The sequence below is a fragment of the Macaca thibetana genome, chromosome 10, assembly GCF_024542745.1.
Source record: "Macaca thibetana thibetana isolate TM-01 chromosome 10, ASM2454274v1, whole genome shotgun sequence".
Lineage (NCBI taxonomy): Eukaryota > Metazoa > Chordata > Mammalia > Primates > Cercopithecidae > Macaca > Macaca thibetana.
In genome coordinates, this window is record NC_065587.1 from 11,023,195 (window position 1) to 11,039,297 (window position 16,103).

Genomic DNA, 16,103 nt, shown 5'->3' on the forward strand with positions numbered 1-16,103 from the left:
CGGAGGTTGCAGTGAGCCAAGATTGTGCCACTGCACTCCAGCCTGGTGACAGAGACTCCGTATCAAAAAAAAAAAAATTAATTAATTAAAATAAAATCAGAGAGTTTTCTCTAGCTGGTGGCCAAAGAGGGAGTCAGAAAGATTCCAAGTGTGAGAAGGATTTGAAGCACTATTGTTGGCTTGAAGATGGAGTAATAAGGAATGCAAGTGGCCTCGAAGGTGAGAGTGGCCCCTGGTTGCCAGCCAGCAAGGAAATGGGGACTTTAGTCCCACAGTTGCAAGGAGCGGAATTCTGCCAACAGCTGGATTGAGCTTGGAAGTGGATTCTTCCCCAGGGTTTCCAGATGACAATCCAGCTTGGCCAACACCTTGACTCTTGACTTTAGCTTTGTGAAACCCAGAAACAGAGAACCCAGTTAACCTGCCTGTACTTCTGACTACAGAACTGTGAGATAATAAATGGTGGTGGTTTTAGGCCACTAAGTTTGTGGTAATTTGTTATAGCATCATTAGAACAAATGATCTTATAGCATCATTAGAAAACTAATAAAACTATATTATCTTTTATTTTCTGTGCTTTTGGGGTCATATACAAAAATTCTTTGCCCAGACCAATATCAAGAAGTTTTTCCCCATTGGGTGTGGTAGTTCATGCCTTTATAAGTGGCTCATGCCTCTCAGCACTTTGGGAGATCAAGGCGGAAGGATTTCTTGAGCCCAGGAATTTGAGACCAGCCTGAGCAACACAGCAAGACCCTGTTTCTTAAGAAAAAAAAAATTAGCTGGGCATGGTGGCATGTGCCTGCAGTCCCAGCTATTCAGGAGGCAGAAATGGGAAGATTGCTTGAGCCCGAGAGGTAGAGGCTGCAGTGACCTGTGATCACACCACTGCCCTCCAATCTGGGTGACATACCAAGACCCTGTCTCAAAAAGAAGATTTTCTCTGTTTTCTTCTAGTAGTTTTACAGACTCAGGTCTGGCATTTTAAGTCTTTTATCCATGTTTAGTTCATTTTTGTATGTATGGTGGATATCCAGTGTTCCCAGCACCACTTACCAAAGAAACTGTCCTTTCCCCACTGTGTGTTCTTGGTACCTTTGTTGATCAGTTGGCCATAAATGCATGGATTTATTTCTGGACTCTCTGTTCTGTTCTACTGGAACAGAATGTATGTCTGGTTTTGTGTCAGAACCACCCTATTTTGATTACTATAGTTTTGTAGTAGATTTTGAGGGAAAAAAACACCATGTAAAAGTGAAAAAAAAAAAAAGCCACAAAATGGGAAAATTTTCCAACACATATAACTGACAAAGGATTAGTATCCAGAATATATAAAAAATTCCTGCCAATCAATGAGAAAGGAGTAGCTCAACAGAAAAAGAGGAAGCAAATATGAAAATCATTTCTAGAAAAACAGGAAACATGTAAGGCCAATAAACATTTTTTAAATGCTTAACTTTGTATTATGTAGTGACAGGAAACAATTATGAATTTTATGAAAGATATAATTTATAATAACTTAAAAAATGAATGCTATATTGTGAGGAATTTTCCTTCTGTTTCTTGAGCTACATTTTCTTCTGCATTTGGGATCCTTCTTTTATGCATGCCATCTTCCTTTTTTCTCTTTCATGCTTCTCCTTCCCTCCTTCTCTGCTCATTTTTCTACTGGAATGTTTTGTTTAGTTGCCAGGCCATGTCTTCACATCTTGCTGATGCTTAGGCAGCTCTCACTAGGCACTGTCTCTTGAAGATTAGGTAGAGTATAATGGTTAAGGGCTCAGGTCCTGGAGCCACACTGTCTGCACTTGAATCCTGACTGGTTGTATGGCCTTGGACTGGCTACTTAAGCCCTTGTGCTGTAGTTTCACCTTCTGTAAAATGGGGTTGACATAGGCCCTGTGATGGAGTTGTTATAAGAAGTAAATGGGCTAATACAGAGTCAGCACAATAAACTTTGGCTGTTGTTTGTTCAGAAACACTTAGTGATTTCTTGACTCTTCCCACCATATCTGAGATCAGTTTGTTTTCTCCACCAGACTGCAGTCTGTGGGCTATTATTTTATCCATTTTTCTGTAGCAGATCTCAGCTGAGGCCATGTACGGTCTTCTTTAGAATACCTGAACTCTGCTCTGTTTTTGAGTCTCTTATACAAGGTCCTGATCGTTCTACCTAGTTGAGGTATGTATCCTATTCCTGTGGGGGAGAGATACCTTCAAGCTTTAGATCATTCACCCAATTCAGTGTCAAACTGTGGCTTTCATGTCCATTGAAGTGTAAGCGTCTTTATTTACTCTGTTACACCCATTTTTTTTCTCTAGCTGTTTTCACCTCTCCTCAGTCATAAGTGGGAAGAAAGCATTCTCCATTCAGTTCCCTTTTTTCCAGACATGTGGATATTGATGAGAACTCTAAGGTTGTTATCATCTTACCAGTATTGCTTTTGGGGGAGAAGGGATGTCCTAGATCTTGTTTCTTTTCTTGGCCACCAGTTATTTTTATTCTTTTTCTTTTAGAAGTTTTAGTTATATCTGTTTCTATGTTAGATTGCTATTGACTTTTAAAAAAATCTCGTTGAGTATTGGGTGATGGGAATTCTGTGTTGCAGTTTCACTTTGCTGTCTTAACCCAGGAGTCAGCCACTGAATATGAAAACTTGCTTTCGTAGTGACTGTTTATTTTGCCTCGTCCCTGGAGCTGAGCATCTAACTTGGTTTATGAAGTTTCCTGTTTCTCATTATTCTTAAGTGAGAACTACTGGCAGTGTCTCAAATTTTATATGCTATTGTTAGCAAAATACTGAAATAAAATTGTCTCAACTCCATTTTTAAGATCTCCAGCAGTAAAAGTTGGTTTTCACTTTTCTTATCTACCTATTTCAAATTTAATTTTTAAAATCTACTTAAACATCTGTTTTCTTATTCTTCTCTTTTCACCTTAAAAAATGCCTTTCCCCTAGTAATCTCAAAATTCATCTACCAAGAAAGAAGTACAGTAATTGTACATCTTTAATCTCAAAATTCATCTACCAAGAAAGATGTACAGTAATTTTACACTCCATCTCCTGTGTTTTGAAGCATTTCTCAGGTAAATAGAAGCAGAACAATAAAGCAGAAACATAGAGGTTGTGTCTGTAGTGGATACTGTGGTGTGTCTCCCAGATCCTTGCTTCAAGATCAAGGCACTCTTGAGCTGCGGGAGGGGTGTTGGCTTTGGGCTCTCAAATGAATCCTCCTCTGGGAATTCCCAACAGCTGAAGAGAGCCTCTTTGTTCAAGATCATGCCCCCTAGCTAAGGGGTCCTACGTCAAGGCAGGACAACTGTGAAGAGCCATTCCAGCCTCAAAGCTCCTATAAGGATCACCTGAGTCCTTTACTGCAACTGTGCTACAGTTATTGCAACTGCACTTGCTTGACTCGAGCCTGCCAGTCTGACTCCCTCCTTACTGGTGGTTTCTAAGAGCGCTCCCTAATGGCTCTCCCACATACAAATCCGAGTCTGAGAGTCTGTTTCCTAGGGAACCCAACCTACAATGGCTTTTCCTCTAGATTTAAAATATAGGACAGTAATAATATGTGTACATAAATAGATAATGAGAATAGAGAATAAAGCAAATGGGGCAAAATGTTAACAATAGGTGAATCTCGATGAAGACCATATGGGCGTTCTTTGTACTATTCTTGTTACTTTTCTGTAAGCTTAAAATTATTACAAAATGAAAGTTAAAAAAAATATGACAAATACCAACTAATTTAAGATGCTTAAGTTTAACTATGTGCCAAAACAACGAAATTGGAGTCAAGGTTCCAAATTCACAATTCTGTAAAAGTTAGATATAAACTTAAGCACCATGAGACTTGACTTTTAGATCTTACTAGTTCTTCCTTAGCCCACTGAATATTTTCTATGATGCAATATATTTGTTACTAAAAATTAATTTTGTTAAGCAAATTACTTAATTTACTTACATTACACCTAAAAAGACATGGTTATTAGATGCTAAATAATAAATGGAACAATTTGGAAATCCGTTCAACTTATGGAGCATTGCATTTCCAAAATGTGCTGGTGCATTGCTAATGCCTGATAATTTGAACGTCAGTTTGGTATCTCATCTAAGAAATATCACAGGGTTCACAAGTTCTGCTTTGTGGTATTATCTGAGTGGTGCAGGCTCAGTGGGATGCACAGCTTCTTTCTAGATAGTTTCCACAAAGTACTTACAACCTTGGTATCGAAGCACTCATCTTTGAATGACTCAGTGGCTTCATTTCCTGCAGCATCATTACTTTTTCCTCTGAGGTTTCTCATTCACATACTAGTCTTCGTTGGCTTGTGACTTCACAGTGTCAATTGATAAGTAGCTTACAAGACTAAAGGGATCTCATTTCCACTAAGGAACTATAAGGAACTAAATGTATGTTCTGTCCTACTTGCTTGTGAAAATCCAGAAATAAATGTTGTGTAATTACCAAATCTAATTAAGCATACCTCACTTCCAGTGTTAGGCTATGTGATACTGAAAGAAAAATTTAATGAGTTTCCATAGACCCACTATATTCTAATTGCTTTCTTTCTTGCCTCATAAGATAAGATAGGTTTACAACATTTAGGCTATTCTAGGCCAAAATGCGTCTCCAACATGCAAGATATTTTTTCTTTCACAATTCTTGCTATTCTTCAGTTTCTCTCACAATTTACTTCAAAATTGACCTTCTGAAATTTTTACTAATCTACTTCTGTGATGTCTAAAACATAAGACCATATGATTTCAAAGATAATTTAGTTGCTGAATGCTGAGGGAGTGATAATGTAGTTGATTAAATCCAGTGAAAGTAGATAGATGATCTAAGCCCCAAGTCACTACTCTTTGCCAATATTAGTTACAAAATCTTGAAGCCCCATATAAGCTCATTTTAATTATTCACTTTTATGTGAAGTTAAAACAAAATGAAAAGTTACAACCATAAATGAAAAATTCTTATTTCTTCACTATTTCTGGCATCTACCATACTTTTTCCCTTTGCCCACATAGTTCCTTCTGCTTGGAGTAATTTCTCTTTGCCTCTATACTTATTGGAATCCTAGCCATCCTTCAAAGCCTTGTTCAAATTTTACTTCCCCTCTTTGTGGCTGTTTCTGATTACTCTGGTGCACATTGCTGTTTTCCTCCTTAGAGTATCTGTTCCTAAAATTAATTAATTCAAGAATGTTTAGCATATAATTGTGTTCTGTTTCCTGTAAGTCTGTATGTTAGACTTATATACCTAGTCAGCTATAAACTTCTAGAAGGTAAAGAATGTACCTTGTATTACTGCTTTTCAGTATTTTTTTTTTTTGCATAACCCCTAAAATGATTTTGAAATGCTATGTACCTCCTCACACATTTTTAAGTTGATATATGAAGTTTTATAAGTATAAATAACTGCAAAGGATATAATTCTGGCACATTGTAAATATTGACATTAAGGACAAAAGAAAAGAAAAAACAAGCAAACTGTTAAGTTACAGTCATCTTTCAAATGTATCTGAAGGAATCTAAATACCATTGTGATTGATACCTGTAGCCATTCATTTGAAAAAAAAAAATACATGAAGTCCTTAACTGTTAGAAATTTTACATTATTCCCTTTTCTCTTTGAAGTCATATGTTTATTCCACATTTCTTGCAGAATTTTATCCTAATATAAAATATTTTTATGCTTGGAAATCTTCTCTACATCAAATAGATATAAAATTGAAATTATTTTTCTAAATTTTCTCTGACCAAAGGTTTTAATAGTTCTTCTAGATTGACTTATTACAATTATTGTTAGTATGCAATCAAAACCACATAAATGCATTATAAATTTGTATATTTGTTAAATATAATTTTATTAGAAATACATGCTTTTGTGAGATACTTGGAACTGCTCGTTTACCCACATAGGAATATGACTGGTTGCTAGCTACAAGCAGGGCTCAGCAGAAATCCTGCCTTTGTTTTACTTATATTTGTATAAATATAAATGCTGAGAAAACCTGTTCACCTAAATCGTAGATGGGACAAGAAGGTGCTTTATTATAATAGTGTCAATCAATTCTATGAATTCCTTCCAAGTTATATGCTGAAAATTATAAAGTGATTTATTATAAAAATATATTTTTATCTCGTTGACTGTTAACTCGATGAAGTCTTTCTTCAGTGTTGCTGAAAGCAAATAATTAGAAACACCCTACTTAGAAAAAGATTTGTTAAACAGTCATAAGGAGTAATTTACTTTCTCAGTTTCTGGGAATAATACCACAAAAATTCATACTAAAATTTATTAAATAACTATTAATTAAACCTGTTATACTTTAACCGAATATACTCAGAAAGTGTGAGAAAAATTAAAATATTAATTGCAATATACCTGTCAATACAATTTCTTGAGAAAATGATTTTATTGCATTATATATTCTAAATATACTTTCATCGACTTTACAGAACCTCAGATTTGATTCATTCAATTTTTGGAAAATATTTACCATATAATCTAGTTGGCAAAGCCAGCTCTCATTGTTAAGACAACTAGCCAAATCAGATTTAAAGTTTCTTTCAGAAAATGTTTTACTGTATTGAAAGAAATGTATAAATAGATGTTTTCCTGGTTGTCTTCACACTCCTGAATCCTTTCCTAAGATGGATGGCAAAGGCACACAGCCTCGTCAGGAGTTTGTTGCATTGGTGACATATGGCACCCCTGCCTCTCATGCTTGCCTGGCTTTGCTCTCAGGGGACCCTTCCTTAGGAATAATGCATTATTTGATAATAGGTGAGAAATGAAAAACACAAAGACATTAAACAAAACTTGTCATCTGCCCTGCTGCCTCGTACTGTACCATATCAGAATATCAAACATGCTGGTGTGGACCAAAATACCTTGTTACTTATGCCATGCTTTCCCATTAAAAGAAATGTGTGGACAGGACAGACCATTAGTTTTTTTCTGCTTTGATTAAAGGAGGCTGCCTCTGTGTTAGTATTTTTAACTATTGTTTGGTGCCTTAGAGGTTTTAATGCTTGGGAAGATGTATCATAATAAGATGGGTGAGGATATGCCTTTCTTTTGTAAAGTGGGAGAAAATTGATTATTGGAGGGAAAGGGGAAAGAATTAGCCCAATAGCTCTGCCTAGTTGCATTCTCAGGCAGATCAGTTTTTGGAAAGAACATAGGTGGAAGTTGTGGATCTGGAAATTGCTTCCTTTAAAACTATCCATGCCCACCTAGCCCTTGGGAAATCTTTACGTATCCCCAGCAGTGTGTATATACCAATTTGAAAGTAGTTTTCTTATACTTCTTATTGTGCCCAATGATATGCTGAGATACAGTTGGTACTAATACTTTCAGATTAGACTTTTTACAGTTGGTACTAATATATAGTAGTTAACATAGGAAGGGAAAGATTAGGACTGTAAAAATATTGTTTAGCAAAAAGATATAAACAGAAATATCAGTTTATTTTCACTGGTTGTAATAGTACATTCTCAAATTGCTATGAAGGACTACCTGAGACTGGGTAATTGATAAAGAAAAGAGGTTTAATTGGTTTATGGTTCTGCAGGCTGTACAGGAAGCATGGCTGGGGAAGCCTCAGGAAACTTACAATCATGGTGGAAGGCAAAGGGGAAGCAAGAATGTCCTACATGGCTGGAGCAGGAGGAAGAGAGCGAAGCGGGAGGTGCTGTGCACTTTTAAACAACCAGCTGTCATGAGAACTCACTATCACAAGAACAAGGGGGAAATCCACCCCATGATCCAGTCACCTCTCACCAAGCCCCTCCTCCAACATTGGGGATTACCATTTGACATGAGACTTGGGTGGGGACACAAATCCAAACCATATCACAGGTGTATTCTTTTATGTTCAAATCAAAATTTGAAAATTGTGCTGAGTTCTTTTATCTAATAATCTATACATTTCTGATTAGTTTCTCTTAGAACACATCAAATTCACACTGCAGTAATAAAGTTCTTTAAAATATTAATTAAAATCATTATAGTTCTCATTCCTGCTTTGCTAAAATTTTATTTGAATACTTTTCACTTTTTCAGACTCTATTTTCTATACTATATTACACCTTATTTTTTAGAAAAGATGACTAAGTAATGTTATAATAGAGTTGTTGATGTAGGAAAGGGCTAGAATTTAAATTATGTTTCTAAATTTTCTGACCAAAGATTTTAATATTTATTCTAGATTGACTTATTATAATTATTGTTAGTATGCAGTCAATCAAAACGACATAAGTGCGTTATAAATTTGTATGGATATTTGTCAAATATAAAGAAAATAATTTTATTTTCTTAAAAATTTAAATTGTATTTTTAAAATCAGTCTGAACTTCTCACTTACTACAAAGAGGCATACTAAAGTGACTAACACTCATAGGTTACCATTGGCAGATGGTTTATATTTAGCAGGAAAAAAGGTATCTTCAGAAGTGATTAACTTACAAATTGTGAACTAATATAAAAACATAACTGTGTTTTGCCAAAGTAAAATCTTAGCTTCATATTGTTGACAGAAAATGTGTGCAAGGCAGAATTGAAACAAGAGCATTGCCAAGATCTTCATTTGCCTACAGAAACTATGTTGTCCCAGGAAACACTTCCACTCAAGATTCATGGTTGGAAATCAACAGAGGTAAGTCTATAGTTTCCTATAGCTGCTGTAAGAAATCCCTGCAAATTTTGTGCCTTAAAACAAACAAATGTATTATCTTCTGTAGGTTAGAAGCCTGACCCAGAGCTCAATGGGATAAAATCAAGGTGTCTGTAAGGCTGTGTTCTTTCTGGAGGCCCTAGTGGACGATTTGTTTTTATGTTTTGGTTTTTTTGTTTAATTTGTCTTTTGCAGCCTCATGTGTTCCAAGAGAAATTGTGCTTGTCTTTTAACTTCGCTTTTGGTGGCTTTTGTTCTTCAGGGCTTTAAATATTAATAAGGTCAAATTATCAAAATTTTCTTTTATGTTCTGTGCTTTTAAAAAAATCTTGAGAAATTCTTCCTTACCCTAATGTAATAAAATCTCTTATTTTTTCTTCTAAGTGTTGAGGTTCTTATGTCCTCTAGAATTTTTCTGTATAGTAGAAGATAGAGTCCTTCTTTGTACCCTTGTGGGTAGGCAATATTTAATTTATTGAACAGTCTTTTTCTACCCATTAAAAAGAATTCTTACTGTGAAATAATTGCATACTCACAGGAAGTTGCAAAAATAGTACAGAGTCCCATATGCCCTTCTCTCAGCTTGCGCCACTGTTGGCATGTTGTATGGTTGCAGTGCAACATCAAAACCAGGAAACGGATATTGGTATATTAGTACCAACTGGACTACACACCTTACTCAGTGTTCAACTCTTCAGTTCACTGTTCAGATTTTTAAACTTGCATTTGTGTTTTTTTGTGTGTGGTTCTATGTAATTTTACCCCATGTATAGATACGTGTAAACAGAACCACAATGAAGATATAGAACTGTTCCATCATCACAAAAGAAGTGCCTCATGCTACGCACCCCACTCCCAACCCATCCTTTGGCAATAACTAGTATTTTCTCCATCTCTGCAGTATTTGTCATGTCTAAAACAGTGTATAAATGGAATGAGACAGTATGCAGCCTTTTGAGATGGAATTTTTTCACTCAGTGTAATGCTCCTGGGGGCCAACAGGTTGTCGCATGAATCAGTAACGCATCCCTTTTTGTTGCTAAGTATGTTCCAGTGTCAGGATATACCAGATTTTGTTCAACCATTCATTCATTGAAGAATATTCGGATGTTTCCTTTTTTAGCTATGATGAATAAAGTTGCTGTGAATATTTGTGTACATATTTTTGTGTGAAGTTTTCATATCTCGGGGATAAATGTCAGAGAGTTGTAGGGTTGTATGGTAAGTGCGTGCCAAGTTTTGTAAAAAACAGTCAAACTATTTTCCAGAGTGGCTATACCATTTTATATTCCCATGAGCAATGTATGAGATCCAGTAGCTCTGCATCATAACCAACTTTTGGTATTACTGCTATTTTAATTTTAACTCTTCTAATAGGTCTGTAATGATATTTCATTGTGATTTTAATTTGCATTTTCCAAATGGCTAATGATGTTGAATATCTTTTCATGTGCTTATTTGTGGCATTATAACTTATCTTTGACTTTATTCAGATGTTCACATCTTTTATCCATTTTCTAATTGAATTGGTTTTCTTTTTACCATTGAGTTTTGAGTTCTTTATATATTCTGGATATAAGTTCTTTGTCAGATATGTGATCTGCATATATTTTCTCTCCGTTTGTGGCTTGTATTTTCTTTGTAACAATATCTTTCACAGAGCAAAATTTTAAAATTTCAATGAAGTCAAATTTATCAGTTTTTTTTTTTTTAATCATGCTTTTGGTGTCGTATCTAAGAACTCTGCCTAAACAAAGTCACATAGGTTTTCTCCTAAAAGGGTCATGTTTTACATTTAGGTCTGTGATCTATTTTGAATTAATTTTTGTGTAAGGTGTGAAGTATATAGATCAAGGGCTTTTAATTTTTTTTTTTTTTTTTTTTTTTTTTTTTTTTTTTTTTGCCTAAGTGTATCCAGTTGTTTCAACATTATTTGTTGAAAAGACTGAAATTTTACTACAGTATGCTTAAGTGTGGTTTTCTTTTCTTTCCTCTTTCTCACCCATGGGACTTTTCAGTTGGAGGACTTTTCATCTCTATTTAGTCCTGTGAAAGTTTTCTCGGTTTTTCTTCAAACATTTTCTACGGTTGATTTTCACTTTTTTTATATCTTTCTTGGACTCTTATTATCTGGATATTAGTAATTCTCTTTCTATCTTTATATCTCTTCACTTTTCTTTATAGTTTCTATTCGTTTTCTCATTTTTCTGTGAGTTCCTCAATTTGATCTTCCAGCTTAGTAATTTATTCTCAGCTGTATCCATTCAGTTTTAAATCTCATCTATATTCTCTATTTCAACTATTCTATTTTTATACGTAATATTCAGTATTTCTGTTTCTTCTTTATATTATGTCTTTCTGTTTCATATTACTTATATCCTTTTGTATTTATCTTGGTATGTTTAGTAAACTTATTTTAAATTCTTGGTCTATGTTTTCTAATATCTGGGCTTCTGATGAAATCTGTGATTCAGTTATTTTATTTTTCTTTTGAAATAGTTATGCTCATCCAATGACTGGTTATCTTTAGATGCAATGGCTGCTTCGTTTTAAGATTGCTAAAGGCTAGAGCTTAGTTTATCTGCTCCCTATCAGCTTAAGTGGGCGGTGAGGGAAATGGACGCTAGAGTGAAGAGCATTTCTTCCCTTTCGCTGATCTGAGCTGATCTGACCTGAGCTGATCATTCCTCATCCTAAGGATCAACGCCTCAAGTTAGGTCTTAATTCTTAATACCCCAAGAGGAAGTAGTCTTTAGAGGTGATACTTCTTAAATTACAAACCACATGCCCACCTGAGGGACAGGAAGAGGAAGGGTGAAGACGCATCTTCCCAAGCCTACCCCAGTCCCCACCAAATTTTCTCAGCTCCTTGCCCACTCGGCTTCTGCACAGACTGGAAGGTACTCCTGAGTACAGCTGCCTGAGTCACAGTAGCTGTGGAGGCCGGTTGCAGGGCAGTGAATGGAGTGTCATTATGATACTTTCTTCCTATGTTATCTTGTCACTGCAGACTCCCTTCCTACCATCCCAGGATAAAGCCAGCACCAACACCCCTACTCACTCTCACACAAATGTACCAGTTCAAAAGAGCTCTGTGTCTCCCCAGGGGCTTTCAGTTTCTTCTCATTTTGATGTCATTCCTTTATAGTACCTCCTGGGTTGATCTTGAGAGAGGGAGCCACCAGAACCAGAAACAGGACTTGCTGTTCTTTCTGCAGTGTTCTGCGACCTTCTCAGACTAAATATCTACTTAACTTATCTACTTAAATATCTACTTAATTCCTGTTTGCTCTTTCACATGACAACTCACATCTTTAATCTTAGCATAGAGCTCTTCAAACATTACTTTTCCTCTATTTCCTTGAAAACTGTTTCTGCTTAATTTCCATTAAATATACATTGGATTACTCTGTCATTTTTAATGTCTTTCAACTGCTTTTTAAAACATTTTTTGTCTCATATCTCCATATGGCATTGTAGTTAATTAGATCATCTTTCAATTCATTTATTCTCCTTTCATAGGTGCCCACTTAGAATTTTTCTGTCCAGTGAGGTATTTATTTATTTATTTATTTATTTATTTATTTATTTATTTTAGAGACAGGGTCTCACCCTGTTGCCCATGCTGGAATGCAGTAGAATGATCATAGCTCACTGTAACCTCAAACTCCTGGGTGCAAGTGATCTTCCCACCTCAGCCTCCCAAGTAGCTGGGAGTTCGTCACTATGTCTGGCTAATTTTTTAAATATTTTGTAGAGACGAGGTCTTACTATATTGCCCAGACTAGTCTCGAACTCCTGGCCTCAAGCGATCTCCTGCCTTGGCCTCCCAAAGCAATGGGATTACAGGCATGAGCCACCACACTCTGCCAGGTTTTTATTTCAGTAACTCTATTTTTTATTTAGAGAACCTCTCATTGCTTCTTAATTATATCCATTTGTACTTATTTCATATCTGCCTGTTTTTATTTCTTGATTTATTCCGTAAATTAAATGTCCTTTTCATTATCTTTTAAGACTACGTGTACTCAGTTTTAAATACTTTCTATTTATTTTGTTTGGTTGGTTGGTTTTTTGAGATGGAATTTTGCTCTTGTCACCCAGGCTAGAGGGCAGTGGCATGATCTCGGCTCTCTGCAACCTCTGCCTCCCGGGCTCAAGTGATTCTCCTGCCTCAGCCTCCCAGTAGCTGGGTGTGCAGATGCCCACCACCACGTCTGGCTAATTTTTTATATTTTTAGTAGAGTCAGGGTTTCACCATGTTGGCCAGGCTGGTCTTGAACTCCTGACCTCAGGTTATCTGCCCACCTCAGCCTCCCAAAGTGTTGGGATTACAGGCATGAGCCACTGTACCTGGCCCTTGTATTTCTTTATTATATTGACTTTTTCAGGAGTGAATTTGGTTTTCTTTCTGTGTTTTAGACTATTGGATTATAAGCTCATCTTGAGTAGCTCAAGTTTTTGTTTTTGTTTCTTAATCTTTCTCTCTGTGTCCTTTCTCCTTCCTGCTTAACAGTCTTTCATTTGCCTCCTCCTGATACCCAGAACTACTCATCCACATTCAGGACTTACTGGCAGCTTGGAATTGCTTTCTTTTGCTGGTATCAGAGATATTGCAGATCTCGTCCCTAGAACAAAGGATGCTGTATTTTAATTTCTAGAGAGGTTTGCATCCTCTCTCCTATCCGAGTCTAATACTTTTAGAAGCCACAACCCCAGGCTGTGACTGATGACAGCTTATTTCAGCTTCCTTTGTAAGTGGGGATCCTAATACCTGAGCATAATCTCAAGCAGGGAGTCCATATTCAGCACTCCTATCTTGAATCAACACTGTAGCCTTCAAGAGTTGAGCTCCTGATTTTCTCTGACATTTTCTGTACCCAGAGCCCCAGAGGTCCACAGCTTCAACCTCTCCTTACCATTATTTGTTTCTGTTACATGAAGATGTTAATCTTGGTTTTGAGCATGACTACATCTTTTTAATTTTCACATTTGCATTTTCTCTCTCATTGCTCTATATTTGGAGAAGGGAGGTATCCCCAAAGTATGAACATACATACTAGAAACGCGTTTCACTCATGACTGTGAAATTATCTCATTAATTCGTTTTTCTGTTTGTTGTCTGTTTCTCCCACTAGAAGAAAATCTTCTTGAGTAGAGACATTTTTAGTCTTTATTCATTGCTGAATCTTCAGTTGACAAATTTTTGTTACTGAAGAAATGAATGAATAATAGACAGCAAATGAACGTTAGCTTCTCTTTTTTTCCTGTGAAAGATGCTGCTTTAGTCTTGTGCTCAGAGTGCTTTGTTTAGTGTTCCCTGCCGCAATTCCTACAAGGAAGGTTGGAATTATTATTTTCTGTTTTACTTTCTGTTCCTGATGCCTTTCCCCAACCCAATTAGGCATTGGATCCAATTGTTTTTCTAACAGCTTAGAAAGCTACATGAAATTAAAATTTCGCTGTTCTTTAATTTTGTAATAACTCACCAACTGAAAATACATAGATTATTTTAGGGGCTGGGCACAGTGGCTTACACCTGTAATTCCAGCATTTTGGGAGGCCGAGGTGGACAGATCACTTGAGGTCAGGAGTTCAAGACCAGCCTGGCCAACATGGTGAAACCCCATCTCTACTAAAAATATGAAAATTACCCGGTGTGGTGGTGTCTGCCTATAGTCCCAGCTACTTGGGAGGCTGAGGCAGGAGAATCGCTTGAACCTGGGAGGCAGAGGTTGCAGTGAGCTGCGATTACACCACTGCACTCCAGCCTGGGTGACAGAGTGAGACTCTGTCTCAGGTGTGTGTGTGTGTGCATACACATAGATTATTTTAAAAGATAAGACAACGGGGCATAGTGGTGTGTGTCTGTAGTTCCAGCTACTTGGGAGCCTAAGGCAGGAGGATCACTTGAGCCCAAGGAGTTTGCAACTGGAGATAGTATGCTATGATTACACCTGTGAATAGCCACTGCATTCCAACCTAGGCAACATAGTAAGACCCCATCCGTAAAATAAATAAATAAATAAAATTTAAAGATAAGACATTAAGTCAAAATGATTTTATTTATTTATTTATTGAGACAGAGTCTCTCTATGTCACCCAGGCTGGAGTGCACTGGCACGATCTTGGCTCACTACAGCCTCTGCCTCCCAAGTTCAAGTGATTCTCCTGCCTCAGCCTCCCAAGTAGCTAGCTGATACTATAGGTGCCTTCCACCAGGTCCAGCTAATTTTTGTATTTTTAGTAGAGGCAGGGTTTTACCAGGTTGTCCAGGCTGGTCTTGACTCCTGACCTCAGGCAATCCACCTGCCTTGGCCTCCCAAAGTGCTGAGATTTCAGGCGTGAGCTACCGTGCCAAGCCAAAATGATTTTAAAATTTGAGGTCAGTCTATTTTCTCCTGATGGCTTTTGAGGTAGAAAACAGACTTGAATAATCCTATGTGCTTTGGAACCAAAGACATAAAATGTCACCTTTTTTTTTTTTTTTTTTTGTATCAGTCTTTAAATCCTGATTACTAATTTTTTCTTACTTCAGAGAAACTCAGTGTTATTGATCTACATCACTCTACATCTTATTTCAGTGAGAAAAAATGGTGCATTTCTCTCAAAAGAAGTTTAGAAGCTGGATTTTCCTTTTTCAGAGCATCACTGTATTATAACAATATCCCATTATCCTATTGACAAGCATCTTATTACTATTAGGAGCATTTGTTACATTCCAATATGTCCTCTTCAGTAGTCTGCTCTTGTAGCAGAAGACAAAACCTAGTAAGGTGAACAGTAAACCTAATTGTTGTTGTCAAATGTACTACATCTACGGAATGAGAAATAAATGATTGCTTAGGCAGAATGAGGGGCCCTTAAAATATCTCTTAAAAATTTAAATAGAAACCTATTCAACTATTCTCTTTTTATAAATGAAAGAAAAATTATCTTAAATGCAGTAAACAAAATTCATAAAAGAATAGAGCTTTTAAAAGCAGAACAGTGCTTGCCTAAATGTTACTTTCAAAACTAAGGAAAGACTTTAAATTTATGACAGACATGGATCTGTTTTCTCTATATATACTGCCCAGAATTTTTATTATTAGATTTGCTAATGAATAAGGCTATTTGCAGCTTTTCATCACCTCAAAAGACCTTACTCTTTTCCTGTTTGAGGAGATTCAACAACGAGGTTGTGATTTTTTTGGTCGCAGTTGTTTCCATAGAAACAGATAGAGATGCTATGAATTGGTTCACACGAAATTAAAGCTGACCAAAACCTTCAGTCTAGTTGTGATTTACTAAATCGATAGTGATACACGATAAATGTTTGTTTCCTACTGCCTTCATTTGTTATTTTGCCAAATGAAGAGTATACATTTTTATCTTTTGGTTTATTGGGATGCCATTTATTATAATTCCTAAA

The 16,103-nt window shown here is 36.3% G+C and overlaps 1 protein-coding gene across 3 annotated transcripts in view; it reads left to right on the forward strand.

Moving 5' to 3' along the window:
- The window catches only part of ENTHD1 (ENTH domain containing 1), a 149,375-nt gene that overhangs the window by 45,193 nt on the left and 88,079 nt on the right, over positions 1–16,103 (forward strand). For 2 of the 3 annotated variants that reach the window (XM_050805856.1, XM_050805858.1), the window contains exons 4-5: positions 7,589–7,705; positions 8,553–8,671. In XM_050805856.1, coding sequence (XP_050661813.1) covers positions 7,589–7,705; positions 8,553–8,671 — 236 coding nt within the window. The remainder of the gene's footprint in view (positions 1–7,588; positions 7,706–8,552; positions 8,672–16,103) is intronic. The other variant, XM_050805857.1, reaches the window with a different exon arrangement.